Source organism: Bicyclus anynana, chromosome 25 (assembly GCF_947172395.1).
Source record: "Bicyclus anynana chromosome 25, ilBicAnyn1.1, whole genome shotgun sequence".
In the NCBI taxonomy this organism is placed as follows: Eukaryota; Metazoa; Arthropoda; class Insecta; order Lepidoptera; family Nymphalidae; genus Bicyclus; species Bicyclus anynana.
This window is the reverse complement of record NC_069107.1, coordinates 7,716,825-7,731,276: the sequence shown is the minus strand read 5'-3', so window position 1 is coordinate 7,731,276 and position 14,452 is coordinate 7,716,825. Positions and strand designations below refer to the sequence as shown.

Here is a 14,452-nt window from a genome sequence, read left to right as displayed (position 1 = left end):
CTTGGTACACTCCCATGCTTCAAATCACTTTAAGCCATCGATTATGGTCTCAGACCAATTATAGAAGGGCTTGTATCGCACCCAAATTCGTGATGAAAATAGTCTGTCATTTTTTTGAGGAAAACGAGCTTACAAAAAACTAAAAGTTTTTGCCCGTTTTTTACACCATTAAACTACACATAAAGGTATTTTTACGGAGAGTATTATATTAGTTAATAATATTACTATATATCTTAGTTAGATTAGTTCTTATAATCTCGTTAGATCGTTAATCATATACTTTGACAGAAAAGTAACGTCTAGCAAGGTAGGTAAATGGTCTGAGGTTGTGGTCAATCGATCAGGGTATTATCATCAACATATTCTGATAAAGAGTTTATTTATTTTTTATTTTTAAATTAACATAACCCTAAGCCCGGCTACACGATAATGTTGATATTAGAATATTAGACATTTGTATTTTCGATTATTAATAAATCTAACTGTTTTATCGATATATCAAGTATCTACATCCCTAATAAAGTAATAAGACAACGTAACCCCGAGAGTTGTTCTGATACCTATCTAATAAGTTGTTAGAATTCAATAAGTTACCTACATCGCTGTATTCGGCATGCTATTACGTAAGTTAACATCGGTTTTTCTATATAATTGATCATTAGTGGAAAACAAGCTTTTTTGCCGTTTATTTTTGACCTATTTCCTGCCATGTTTCATTTATTATAACTGGAGGGTTTGGTAATTTAATATTGTATATTAGATACATTATTAAATAATATTAATTTATTAGCTGGTTACATAGTTATAAGTATTCTTTGACGGTTCTGATGTTCACATTAAATTTTAGATAATAGAAGATACATATAAAGCAACTTAACCTAATGCAGACTCGCCCAACCCATTTATCTTAATCTTCTAGCTTCACGCTCGGACTCGAGGAGTGTAAGAATGTCTCCTTCACGAATTGGACCCTTCACGTTCCTGATGATTTGTCGGCTCGTCTCTCCGATGAACTCAACTTTGACCTGAGTACATTGTCCTTGGGAGCCGGTACGTCCCAGGACCTTCATCACGCGGGCGAGAACGTTGGACCATATTTTATTAGATATCGAGCGAAAACCTTAAATACACGTGCAACGCAACAAGCCTGTACGAAAAAGGAATCTTTCTGTTGCCTAGCAGCATTGCTGTGTTTTAGAACCGAAATTGGCTTTGTTTTGGCTTAGCTTGGCTTGGCAGGCTTTATTGCTGATGGTGCATTTTGTAGGACGTGTTCTTTGCATGGACTGTGAATAGAATCCGCGCCATGGCGATACCGCCACGGATCCCTGAAAAACGCCGTATACAAAATGACACGAATTAATGACGTCGTTGATTCGCTGATCGTTAGATTTGTATGGGCGTTCAAAATTACAAATGTCATTGTTATTTGTGCACATATTGAAAAATGTCACGTTTGACGTAAGGAAGGTAAAATGTATGAATTTTCATCTAATTTCGAAAAAAAAATATTTAGATTTTGAAATTTTATAAACATGCAGTCATTGGTTTTTACATATTAATTAGTTAATATTATTTCATGCCAATGTCTTATAAAAATCAATATATTCAAACCTAGTCATCATACCCATTATCATTTCTATATTCAATGAGATTCCCAGAAGTGTGAGTCAAAGCATATTTAGATCGGTCTAAAGTAAAAGCGATAACAGTGTGGTGGGTCGGAGCTCTATATCTCCATTAAATGTAGTCAATGCTCCCTGGGCCACTGAAATAGGCCGACAATGATGATGACACAATTTAACATTAACACCATTAGTAGGATTATGTCACAGTGTAACTACAGTTTTAACAACAGGTGATATGTATGAACAGTAAGACCGCAGAGTACATGGGAGGTTAACCAGCGGTCAACTCTCTCAGGCTGTGTTGTTAAGCTTCGTATAGAATAATTAATGCGCATCAATATCGTCATTATGGCCGCTCGGAGTATAAGCGCGCTAAAAGCTATTTAAGGGATGGGCCTTGGTGGTGAGATTAGCGGGTTACCTGAAATGGTAACCCGCTATTGCTTTCATTTATTGATTACTAGCGGGTGTCCGCGATTTCGCCAGCGTGGAATTCAGCTTTTCACAAATCTCGCGGGGATCATGGATTTTTCCGGGATGAATCAAGAGTAAAACCTATTTCCATTCAAAATTTCAGCGCTTAAGTAGCCGCAGGTCAAACGTGGAACAAACATACACACTCACACACAAATTTTCGCCTTTATAATATTAAGTAGTGTGATTTAATTTATTTGTTTACTAGTTCGCCCCAAGGTTTAACTCATGTGATTAAGGTTGCCGTGTGTAAAAGCGAAAAAAGGATAACCTAAGTTACATGTTGATAATGTAGCTTTCAATTGGTGAAATATTTTTTTTTAAATCGATTAAGTGGTTTAGTGAAAGGATTAGAACAAGCTCATTTTGGTATTTAAAGTTTTAGGATGGATTGGTCTGTATGGATTTCTGATTTTCACATATAGAAGTATCTATTTTATATGAGAAAATCAGCTTGTAAGAAGGTACAGGCAGGTGGAATTTAGTTTTTCAAAAATCCCTCGGGAACCATGAAATTTTCCGAAATGAAATGTAGCCTATGTATTAATCCACAGTAAAATCTATTTCCATTCCAAATTTCAGCCAAATCGCTTCTGTAGCCGCAGCGTAAAAGAGGAACAAACATACTTACACACTTACACACAAACTTTCGCCTTTATTAGTGTGATAAGCATGTAACATTAGAATCCGCTATCCGCTGTCACCGTGACCGCTTGCTCCTCTGCCCCACGCGCGGGTGATAAATAATCCGCTCCTCCCATTACAGCGGCGCGCTCCGCATCTCGGAATTTATGCGGAACTTATAAGCCGTTAAGCTGTTCTGGGTTTTGATACTTTCAACTTTTACGTAACAATTATTGTATGAAGTTTTAAAATATTTTAAAATATATATTGCTTTGTTTTTTATTTTTTTATTTTATTTGCATATAATTTAAAAAAAAGAAATATTTAACAAAAGCTTGTAATAATGTTTTTTATACGTAATATTTTGTTTTATAGCTATAATAGAAAGGTTGTTTTCTGACAGGCGATTTAACTAAATAGATTTTTAAAATTGTTGCTCCAATGGAAAGCTACATTATCAGCGAGTAACAAAACTATATTTTATCCGCGTGTTTCCCATGGCAAAGAGAACTACGTAGTTGAGTAGGTAATAAAACAAAAAACAAATTATAACTTAGTGAGGTCAATCACTTTCATCGATAAAAAAATAAATCCATTTAATCGTATTTTTTATGTTTTTATCCAGGGACTTACTAATCGTAAAAATCTCTATAAAATAGTCTGAGAGAAACCACTAGCAAATACTAAGCTATTAGGTATAAAATAAAACTGTACGTAACGCAAAATCGTAAAATGCTTTTAGAGTTGGCTGTGGAATCGAATTCTTATTTTCTACCTCCATTTAGCTTAGTTTAGCGTTTCAAAAGTGTAATGGGTAAGTGAAAAAGTGTAATTGATCGTAAAAAATTAATTATTTTATGATAAAAAAAAATATTTTAAATTTTTAACAGCCATCCTTAAAAGCCAATTTTTATTAAACCTTTCTAAGAAATAAAGAAAGAATATTACTTTATTTGGACACACACACACATAATTCACAGAAGACAACAAAAAAAAGAAAGAAATTTTAAAAATAATGAAAAGTAGTCATCATTATCAACCCATATTCGGCTCACTGCTGAGCTCGAGTCTCCTCGTATGAAAAGTAGTTATAGATATTAAATCAATCCAGAAAATGATGTGTGTGACACCAAAATGGTGACCACTCAGCATGTTTCTAACATACTCGTACTTGCAGGTGCCCGTGATTTCACTCGCATAGTTCCTGTACCCGTAATACGTATTATTACGGGTATAAAATATATCCTACTTGCGGGCATCCGCGACTTCGTCCGCGTGGAATTCAGTTTTTCACAAATTCCGTGGGAACCACGGTGTTTTCCGAGTTTTTTATTAAAAAAAACTGTGTCTTTGATTGCAATTTCAGCCAAATCGGTTCTGTATACGGTATACGGTAAAAAAGTAGCTTTCTAATAGTGAAATATTTTTTTTAAATCTATCGAGTAGTTTTTGAGTTAAATCTTAACAAACAGACGTAGTTATCATACCTTACCTGTTTATAATATCAGTTTAAAACTATGAAACCGCATTTAAACCGTCATTTACTATCGATGAAGATTAGCTTGAACAACAATATGATTTTGTGTTCTCCTATCCTTTTTGTATCGTGCTCTCTCTCTTAATTTTATTTAAGTCTTGGATTTTTTTTTAATTATTGACGTAAATACACTGTTTATTTATGTTAAAAGTACATCACGTATGTTAGTAGGTATGTTTTTTTTTAATAATAAAGGAATTCTTATTATTTAATCGCAGCTATTAGTATTTTTATCTTATTTTATCTCACTACGTCCAACTAAACGATAACTTCACATTAGACCAACAGTAGTCCATATGGCATAAATTGAACCCAGAATATACTAAACTTAAGTGCGACCCGTCCGTTCTTCGTCGTCGTCGTTATCAACCCATATACGGCTCACTGCTGAGCTCGAGTCTCCTCTCAGAAAGAGAGGGGTTAGGCCAATAGTCCACCACGCTGGCCCAATGCGGAATAGCAGACTTCACACACGCAGAATTAAGAAATTCTCTGGCGTGCAGGTTTCCTCACGATGTTTTCCTTCACCGTTTGAGACACGTGATATTTAATTTCTTAAAATGCACACAACTAAAAGTTGGAGGTGCATGCCCCGGACCAGATTCGAACCCACACCCTCCGGAATTGGAGGCAGAGGTCATATCCACTGGGCTATTGTGAAGCAACAAGTTCGGTATTTTTAGATAAATGGTATCGATGACAAAACCGTTATTTAACAAGCACCGCCGCATAAATAAGTCCTCAATAACTCCCAATCAACTACATGTGACCTGTTCATCAAAAAAATCGACCCACAATTCCTCCCGTCACATATTTCAACTTCGTAATTATATCGATAATAGAACTACCATCGCTGTACATCACTACAAATACATGTGTTAGACAAAAATGAACCCTAACTTTATATAGTTTAAGAGCCGCTATGCAGTTTCGTGAAGGCATTATCAAATTTGGTGTTAACAATCATACAAAGTTATACATTCGCTAACTATAGCTTTTATGTGTATGTTTTTAAAGTTGAATTTAAAGTTTTTGAATGTAAATAGAGAGGTGATGAATATGAATCGCTTGAGTGGCTGTCAATAATGACAAGACGTGTCTGATATTCCGAAACGGTTCGTGGTTGAATTTTTAGGTAGTTGTTTTTAATCAAATTAATGTCAGTACCGCTTTGACAATGGATCCAATTTAAATGAGCAATAGGGATGATGACAGTTTTTTAAATTGTATATAAATTTAGAGTACGCTATCATATCAGCCAATGGACGTCCACTGCAGGACATAGGCCTTTTGTAAGGACTTCCAAACATCACGATACTGAGCCACCTGCATCCAGCGAATCCCTGCGACTCGCTTGATGTCGTCAGTCCACCTGGTGGGGGGTCGGCCAACACTGCGCTTACTAGTGCGGGGTCGCCATTCCAGCACTTTGGGACCCCAACGTCCATCGGCTCTTCGAACTATGTGCCCCGCCCATTGCCACTTCAGCTTCGCAACTCGTTGAGCTATGTCGGTGACTTTGGTTCTTCTGCGGATCTCCTCATTTCTGATTCGATCACGCAAAGATACTCCTAACATAGCTCGTTCCATCGCCCGCTGTGTGACTCTGAGCCTTCTTATGAGGCCCATAGTTAGCGACCAAGTCTCGGAACCATAGGTCATCACTGGCAACACGCACTGTTCGAAGACTTTTGTCTTCAGGCACTGAGGAATTTCGGACGAAAAGATGTCGCGAATTTTCCCGAATGCAGCCCAGCCGAGTTGGATTCGACGGTTCACCTCTTTCTCGAAATTGGACCTACCTAACTGGATCATATGTCCTAGGTATACGTATTCGTCTACAATTTCGAGTGCAGCGTTCTCAACTATAACTGGGTGGAGCGATACATGAGCATTACACATTATTTTTGTTTTGCCCATGTTCATTTTCAGGCCCACCTGTTGAGAAACGCTGCTGAGGTCATTGAGCATGGTACTAAGGTCATCCAGAGTCTGTGCCATGATGACTACATCATCCGCGAACCGCAGTTGAGTGATGTACTCGCCATTGATGTTGATGCCAAGTCCGCCCCAGTCCAGAAGCTTAAAGACGTCTTCCAGTGCGGCGGTAAATAGCTTCGGAGAGATCACATCTCCCTGACGCACTCCTCGCTGCAACTGGATTGGCCTCGTAGTCTGATCCTGAATACGGACTGACATTGTGGCGTTTTCGTACAAGCACTTCAACGCTTGGATATACCTGTAATCAATTCGGCATCTCTGCAATGACCTTAGCACAGCCCAGGTTTCCACCGAATCGAAGGCTTTTTCATAGTCCACAAACGCTAAGCATAGTGGCTGGTTATATTCGTGAGTCTTCTGCATAACCTGCCGCAGCGTATGGATGTGGTCTATGGTACTAAAGCCTTTTCGGAAACCGGCTTGTTCGGGAGGCTGGAAGTCGTCAAACCTATTAGCGAGACGATTCGTAATGACTCTCGAGAACAATTTGTAAACATGGCTTAGCAGCGAGATGGGTCTGTAATTCTTCAGCAAGGTGTTATCACCTTTTTTGAAGAACAGAACCACCACGCTCCTATGCCACGCCTCAGGCGTCGTGCCCTCGTGAATGACGGAATTGAACAATCGCTGAAGGACTTTAAGTATCGGTTTTCCACCCGCTTTCAGGAGTTCTGCTGTGATTCCGTCCTCACCTGGCGCCTTATTGTTCTTCAGTTGTTTGAGAGCCACACTAATCTCGTATAGGCTGACGTCCGGGATATCTTCGGTATAGTGTCGGGTCAACTTGGCTCTGGGGTCTTTAGCCAAAAAGAACCAAAAAGTTCTCAGACCATACACTTAAACTCATGGAAGAGAGGCAAGAAATGAGATTGCAGTCTTCAACAGATGCGTCAAAATACCGACAAATCAGTAGACAGATCTCTAAGTCGCAAACCAGCGACTTGCGAAACTTCAATACCGAGCGTATTAAAAATGCGATTGAAAACAATCGCGGCTCGAAAGTTTTCGCCAGAGATCTGTCTATTGGACAGAGGCAGCTGACGCGTTTGAAGACCGAGCACGGTAATCTGATTTCTTCCAAACCCGAGTTATTAAGTGAGGTCGAGAAGTTCTATGTACAGCTATACACGACTACTTAGCAGCCTGTTGACAACTTGGCTAAAGAGTACGCTAATAGTAAAGCAATTTTGTAAAAGTAACAGGGTATCTGCGATCATTACTTTCCGAGCTACAGGGATTTAAAGGGTCAGATTTGCGGCGCTGCCGCGGATCCCTGAAAAACGCTCCATACAAAATGGTACGAACTAATGACGTCATAGGCAATGTAATGATCGTTAGATTTGTATGCGCGTTCAAACAAAATTACTAATATCTTTGTTATTTGTGCGTTTATGTTTATTGTTCAAATATTAAAAAATGTCACATTTAATGTAAGGAAGCTAAAACAGTATAAATTTTCATCTAATTACGATAAAGGATTTTTAATGTATTTTGAAATTTTATAATCCTATTTATTTTGCAAATATCCAGACAATCTTTGCTTTTTATGTATAAATTAGTTAACATTGACCTTATTTACCCGAATGTATCATAAAAATCAATTTATTCAAACCTAGTCATCATCCCCATTCTATGGAGGCATATCTTATATGCATGGAAGAAGGAGAAACACCGATATACGTTATCACACTTCTCACTAATATCACACTTCACACTATCACACTAATATTATAAAAGCGAAAGTTTGTGTGTAAGTGTGTAAGTATGTTTCTTCCTCTTTTACGCTGCGGCTACTGAAGCGATTTGGCTGAAATTTGGAATGGAAATAGATTTTACTCTGGATTAACACATAGGCTACTTTTCATCCCGGAAAAATCCGTGGTTCCCGCGTTATTTGTGGAAAACTGAGTTCCACGCGGACGAAGTCGCGGGCGTCCGCTAGTGCTTAGATAAAGAAAAGAGGTGTATTTGAATTATGCGTAGCACACATTGGCTCCCAAGCAACTTTTCATGAGGTATTTGGCGAGCTGGGTGGCCTGCTAAGCTTCTGGAGCGAGCTCGGTTGACTGGAGTGACTCCAGCACAGCCCAGACCAGCAGAGATCAGCACCGAATGAACTGATGTACAACCCTTAGTCGCCAAGTACGGAAAAGGCCTAGGAAAGAAGAAGATCTTATACAGAAATGTTGTCAGACGCCTCGATGTTTTGTTTGTTTGTTACGCTTTTACACATAAACCACTAAATTAATATTAAAAATTATTTTACCAATGGAAAGTTACGTCATCAGCGAGCAACAGAAGCTTTCATACCCATATTCACATGGGAACAAGAGCTACCAAGCAAAACCGCGGGAGCGTCTTTTAACTACATTAATATTATAAAGAGAAAAGATTTGTATTTTTGTATGGTACTAACACATAAACTAGTGAACTGATTTTAAAAATTCCTTCACCAATGGAAAGCTACATTACAAACGAACAACATAAGCTAATTTTGATCCCCATATTCCCATCGGAACAGAAAATACGCAAATAAAACTGGAAGGTTTCGATTTTATATAAATATACCATGCCTATGTTTCAATCACGCCATAAGGTAAGCGAAGATGCAGTTATAAGAAACGCGAAATAATTTGTTGTTCAAATTGGCAGTAACAGAACATCCTAGCCTAGTTTCTTGACCGTTGTTATACAATACAATGGTTGTTGCAATACAGTTGTGGTACCGTTACCATCGTGTACACGACCGGTGGTAGATGGCCAATGATTATTTTGTAATATAGATATGTTACGTGCCTACAAAATCACCGCAAAAAGTGAACCGAATTTAGCGACTCCAATGAGCTCACACATGCACAATTTTGTGTTTACTTACATTATACAGGGTGCTCGGGAGTTTTTCCCATAACATAATTATATTCTTTAAGGAAAATAAATTAAAAATGTCTAAGGAACATGTGTTCTAAAATGAATATTTTCCGAATAAAAAATATTTCTTCTGTAAATAGATCTTTGTGTCCCTTACATCTTTATATTATGAAATAGCCAAAGTTATACAATGATAAATATCATGAAGTAGCTTACTAGTGAAGTGCGGAGTGCCAGTTGCAATATCTTGTCGATATCGACATTGACCACCACGAATAAGTATTTTAAAATGCAAGCATAAATAAAGGTGTTACATGGATAGTCGGAATTATTTGAATTACTTTTAGTTAAAAAAATTAAATATGCTATTCGGCTCATGTATGTAGACTTGTTAACACCTTGAAGTTACAGGAGCAACCTGTATATTTGAATACTTAAGTATAGTAGGTACTTCCTAAACACACAACTCGACATTGTAGACAATATTTAGGTATTAGGTAAATAGCTTTAGTTGTTTAATAAGCGACTAAATGAAATTAGGACAATTATGCACATTAGTCCGCCTCAGTGTTGATGCGCTAAAGTGTTTTTCAGATAGCATGGGTACGGTGACAGTAACTTGTATGCCGTACATATTATGTACTATTGTTATAAATCGCGGCAAACTTTCAAGAGTCAAACGAATAGGGATGATAACAGTTTTTTAAGTTGTATATAAATTAAGAGTACGCTAATAGTAAAGCAATTTTGTAAAAGTAACAAGGTATCTGCGATCATTACTTTCGCTACAGGGATTTAAAGGGTCAGATTTGCGACGCTGCCGCGGATCCCTGAAAAACGCCCCATACAAAATGGTACGAACTTATGACGTCGTAAACAATAATGATCGTTAGATTTGTATGGGCGTTTAAACAAAATTACTAATATCTTCGTTATTTCTGCGTTTATGTTTATAGTTCATATATTAAAAAATGTCACATTTAATGTAAGGAAGCTAAAACTGTACGAATTTTCATCTAATTACGATAAAAGATTTTTAATACATTTAGAAATTTTATAATCTTATTTATTTTGCAAATATCCAGTCAATCTTTGCTTTTTATGTATAAATTAGTTAACATTGACCTTATTTACCCAAATGTATCATAAAAATCAATATATTCAAACCTAGTCATCATCCCCTTTGTCAGCCGCGCCATCCTCACTGCGAAACAAACGAACTGTAGTGTCCTATCTATAGCATAGAATATCGTTGGTGTTGGAACCATCGTGTGATTGATTTATTCCGTTCTGAGAGAAATGGTTCGATTGTAGCACGAACCATACAGTTATGGTTTAATGGATTTTGCAATAAATTACTTTTGCAAAGTGTTACTGTATGTTTGATCTCTCTGGCACAGTTGTTAATTTCGTAGTTTACGTACAAAAGTCCTGGATTCCATTTAAAGCTTGGTCTATTTAGTTTTGGTATTTTGACGGCCTCCGTGGCGCAGTGACTGAGGTCCTGGGATCGATCCCCGGCTGGGTAAATTGATATTTTCTTAATCGGTCCAAGTCTAGCTGGTGGGAGGCTTTGTGGCTAGTTAGCACCCTACCGAAGACGTACCGACAAGCGATTCCGGTATGAAGCCGTGTAGAAACCGAAAGGGGTGTGGATTTCATCCTCCTCCCAACAAGTTAGCTCGCTTCCATCTAAGATTGTATCGTCACTTACCATCAGGTGAGATTGTAGTCAAAGACTAACTTGTAAAGAATAAAAAGTGTTACGTAGTACAAAAACGGAACCCTTATTATGTTTATTTTTTACAAGTTAGCCCTTGACCACAAGTGATGATGCAAGCGGGCATGACAAACCATACCCCTTTCGGTTTCTACACGACATCGTACAGGAACGCAAAATCGCTTGGCGGTACTTTGCCGGTAGAGTAGCACCTGGCCACAGCCGAAGTCTCCCACTAGCCAGTTTTATATAGAAAAGTACGGAAAATTCGTACGCGAGTTCGACTCGCACTTGACCGGTTTTGCTATCACACTGATATTATAAAGGCGAAAGTTTGTGTGTAAGTGTGTAAGTATGTTTGTTCCTCTTTTACGGTGCGGGTACTGAAGCGATTTGGCTAAAATTTGGAATGGAAATAGATTTAACTCTGGATTAACACATAGGCTACTTTTCTTCCCAGAAAATCCATGGTTCCCGCGAAAAACTGAATTCCACGCGGACGAAGTCGCGAGCGTCCGCTAGTTAAAAATATTGTAGAGAAAGCTGCATTTAAATAATGGGGGCAATCTCTTTACATTGTCCCAATACTTTACTGGAAGATTTTCGAAATACCTTCGTGAGCTGTCGTTTACAGTGAGACTGCGCGGGCACAGTGTCATTGACACGCCTTTGTTCGGTAGAGGCCACGGTCGATAAGCTTAAGCGATTAAAATAATTTTATTTTCAGTAAAAATGTATCTTATGCCATTATTTTGCGTTTAGGTACATGAAATAGCATACGCCTGCGACACTATTTGTGTGAATTCTGTTTTCGAATCGAATCGAAAAAAAAAGTCATAGGAAACATGGATTTTTCTTGCTAAAAGTAGCCTACGTTTTGATTCAAATACTTTTACCTATGTATTCTATGCCCAAAGTCCCATTTCTCATTGTACCAAAAATAATTTAAATCAGTACAGCAATTAAGTCGCAAAAAGAAAACAGACGGGCAGACAGAGTTACTTTTGCATTTACAATAATTATGGGCCTTCCTCCCGAATTCTATATTTCCTAAATCTCCTGAGTGAGCAGACTGAAATGTGCTTCTTCAAGAAGGAAAGAAACAAAATTTGTTTATTGAATACACACAACCACACAATACAAAGATCACACCAAAAAATGTTTAATAAAAAGGAAACTAAAATTAAAAGATATTAAATAAAATTAAATCCACCACTCAGCATGTGCTACGCTAGTGGTGGACCCACCAGCGCAACGCTGGTCGTCCGTGGAGCTATGTGGTGACGCTGGTGGGCTTATTTCAGCTGTTACCTTATAAAATGCTAGCTGACGCTGGTCGGTTTCACCCGCAAGGTTCCCGTAGAAATACGGGGATGATAAATAGCCTATAACCTTCCTCGATTAATGGGCTATCTAAAACTGAAAGAATTTTTCAAATCAGACCAGTAGTTCCTGAGATTCAATCAAAACAAACAAACTCTTCAGCTTTATAATAAAATAAAAGGAAAAAATAAAATCCGCTATACTACCCGCTGTTTTCATACCCCCATGTCCTTTCCCTTAATCCGAGCAGACGTTTCAAGCCTACAACCGGTCGGTCACACACACATTGGGCCCACTATCAAAACACAGTTTTACATGTGTGAGTTTTGATTTATGATAATACATTGAATAGTTTATTTTTGTGGGAGTGACGTAGGGTCGAATTTATTGCTACTAACGACCTGACGCGGCGTTGCTTGATATTAAGGCTAATTAACGGAGGTTGCGTTTGATATGGAATGTTTTTTTTTTTGGTTAAACCCGTAAATTAGTATGCATGAATTTATAACTGCTAATGGAAATTATGTTGTGTTTGTTCGAGTAATAGTTTTTTTTTTTATTTGGAGGTTTTTTTGTTACTTATATTTGTTACGCACTGGCGGGCTACTACCTATTATTAGTTATTAGAATATTGTAACGGCTCTCTACAAGACAGGGTGATATAGAGAGTGTTGAGAGAGAGAGTATCAGACATTAAAAAAACTTTTAAACTGTTAAAATTAAAAAGAACTGGAGACATGTGGGGCATGTCAGTGAAAGTAATATCTAACATCATTGATGTCATTGCTCCCCACTTAGCTATTATTTTTAATGAATGCGTGGATTTGGGTATCTTTCCGAACCTAATGAAACATGGCAAACTGTTACCACTTTTTAAATCAGGTGACAAAACTGATGTTAATAATTATAGACCAATTACAATACTGCCAACACTTAGTAAGGTTTTTGAAAAAATCATTTTAAATCAACTTTTAAGTCATTTTAATTTAAATAATTTATTTCACCCTGAACAGTATGGTTTTACTAAAGGTCGCAGTACAACTGATGCAGGTGCTAAACTTTTAAAACATATATATGATGCATGGGAAAATGCTAAGAATGCTATTGGTGTATTTTGTGATTTGTCCAAAGCATTCGATTGTGTTGACCATAACATTCTTTTACTTAAGTTAAGCCACTATGGCATAAAAAGTGTTGCACTCGATCTCATCGCCTCTTATCTTAGTGATAGAACACAAAAGGTATGCATAAATGATTCAAAGTCTCGCGGTTTTTCTAACACAATGGGCGTCCCACAGGGTTCAATTCTGGGTCCTTTTCTATTCCTAGTGTACATAAACGATTTACCACACCATGTTAGCGGCATCTGTGAGATAGTACTGTTTGCTGACGACACATCCCTAATTTTTAAGAGTGACAGAAGTAAAGATAATTCCGACGATGTAAACCGTGCCATATCGCATGTGTCGCATTGGTTCACTGTTAACAACTTACTTTTAAATGCAAAGAAAACTAAATGTATTGAGTTTTCATTACCAAATGTTATAAAATTAGATAAGTCTATAATGATCAATGGTGAAACACTAGAAATAGAGAATTCCACAGTTTTCCTGGGAGTGACCTTGGATTCTAAACTTCAGTGGGGTGCTCATATAGAAAAACTGTCAGGTAAACTCAGCTCAGCTGCTTTTGCAGTGAGAAAAATAAGACAGTTTACTGATGTTGATACAGCTAGACTTGTTTATTTTGCGTACTTTCACAGCGTAATGTCTTACGGTATTTTGTTGTGGGGCAAGGCTGCTGATATACATTCTATATTTGTACTTCAAAAAAGAGCAATTCGAGCAATATATCAACTAAAATCACGCGAGTCCCTTCGTCAAAAGTTTAAAGAAATAGGCATTTTAACAGTAGCCTGTCAGTATATATATAACAGTATAGTTTATGTGAGACAAAATATTAATTTGTACAAACGAAAAGGAGATGTAAACCCACGTCTTACTAGACACGGGCATAAGTTAGTTATTTCTGCATATCGTCTCCAAAGAGTTAAAAAATCTTTTGTGGGTTTGGGTGTACTCTTCTATAACAAGATCCCCAAGACTGTGATGGACTTGCCAATGCACAACTTTAAGCAATGTGTTAAAAAACATTTACTTAGTCGAGGTTACTACACTATTGATGAGTTCCTTAACGACAAAGGTGCTTGGAGGCCATTGGATCAGCTTCCACCTTCACACAGGAAATAAAACTATAAGAAATTGTAATTTAATTGTT

General features: G+C 37.4%; 2 protein-coding genes across 2 annotated transcripts in view; one reads left to right on the top strand and one right to left on the bottom strand.

Annotated features, from left to right (window-relative positions):
* The window catches only part of LOC112055973 (uncharacterized), a 743,744-nt gene that overhangs the window by 130,562 nt on the left and 598,730 nt on the right, over positions 1-14,452 (top strand). The window lies entirely within an intron of this gene.
* Positions 782-1,631, bottom strand: LOC112048248 (40S ribosomal protein S28-like). Its single transcript, XM_024085717.2, has 2 exons — positions 1,628-1,631; positions 782-1,120 (listed from the first exon to the last, which is right to left on the bottom strand). The coding sequence occupies exons 1-2, from the start codon at positions 1,629-1,631 to the stop codon at positions 903-905; spliced, it is 222 nt and encodes a 73-aa protein (XP_023941485.2). The 3' UTR covers positions 782-902.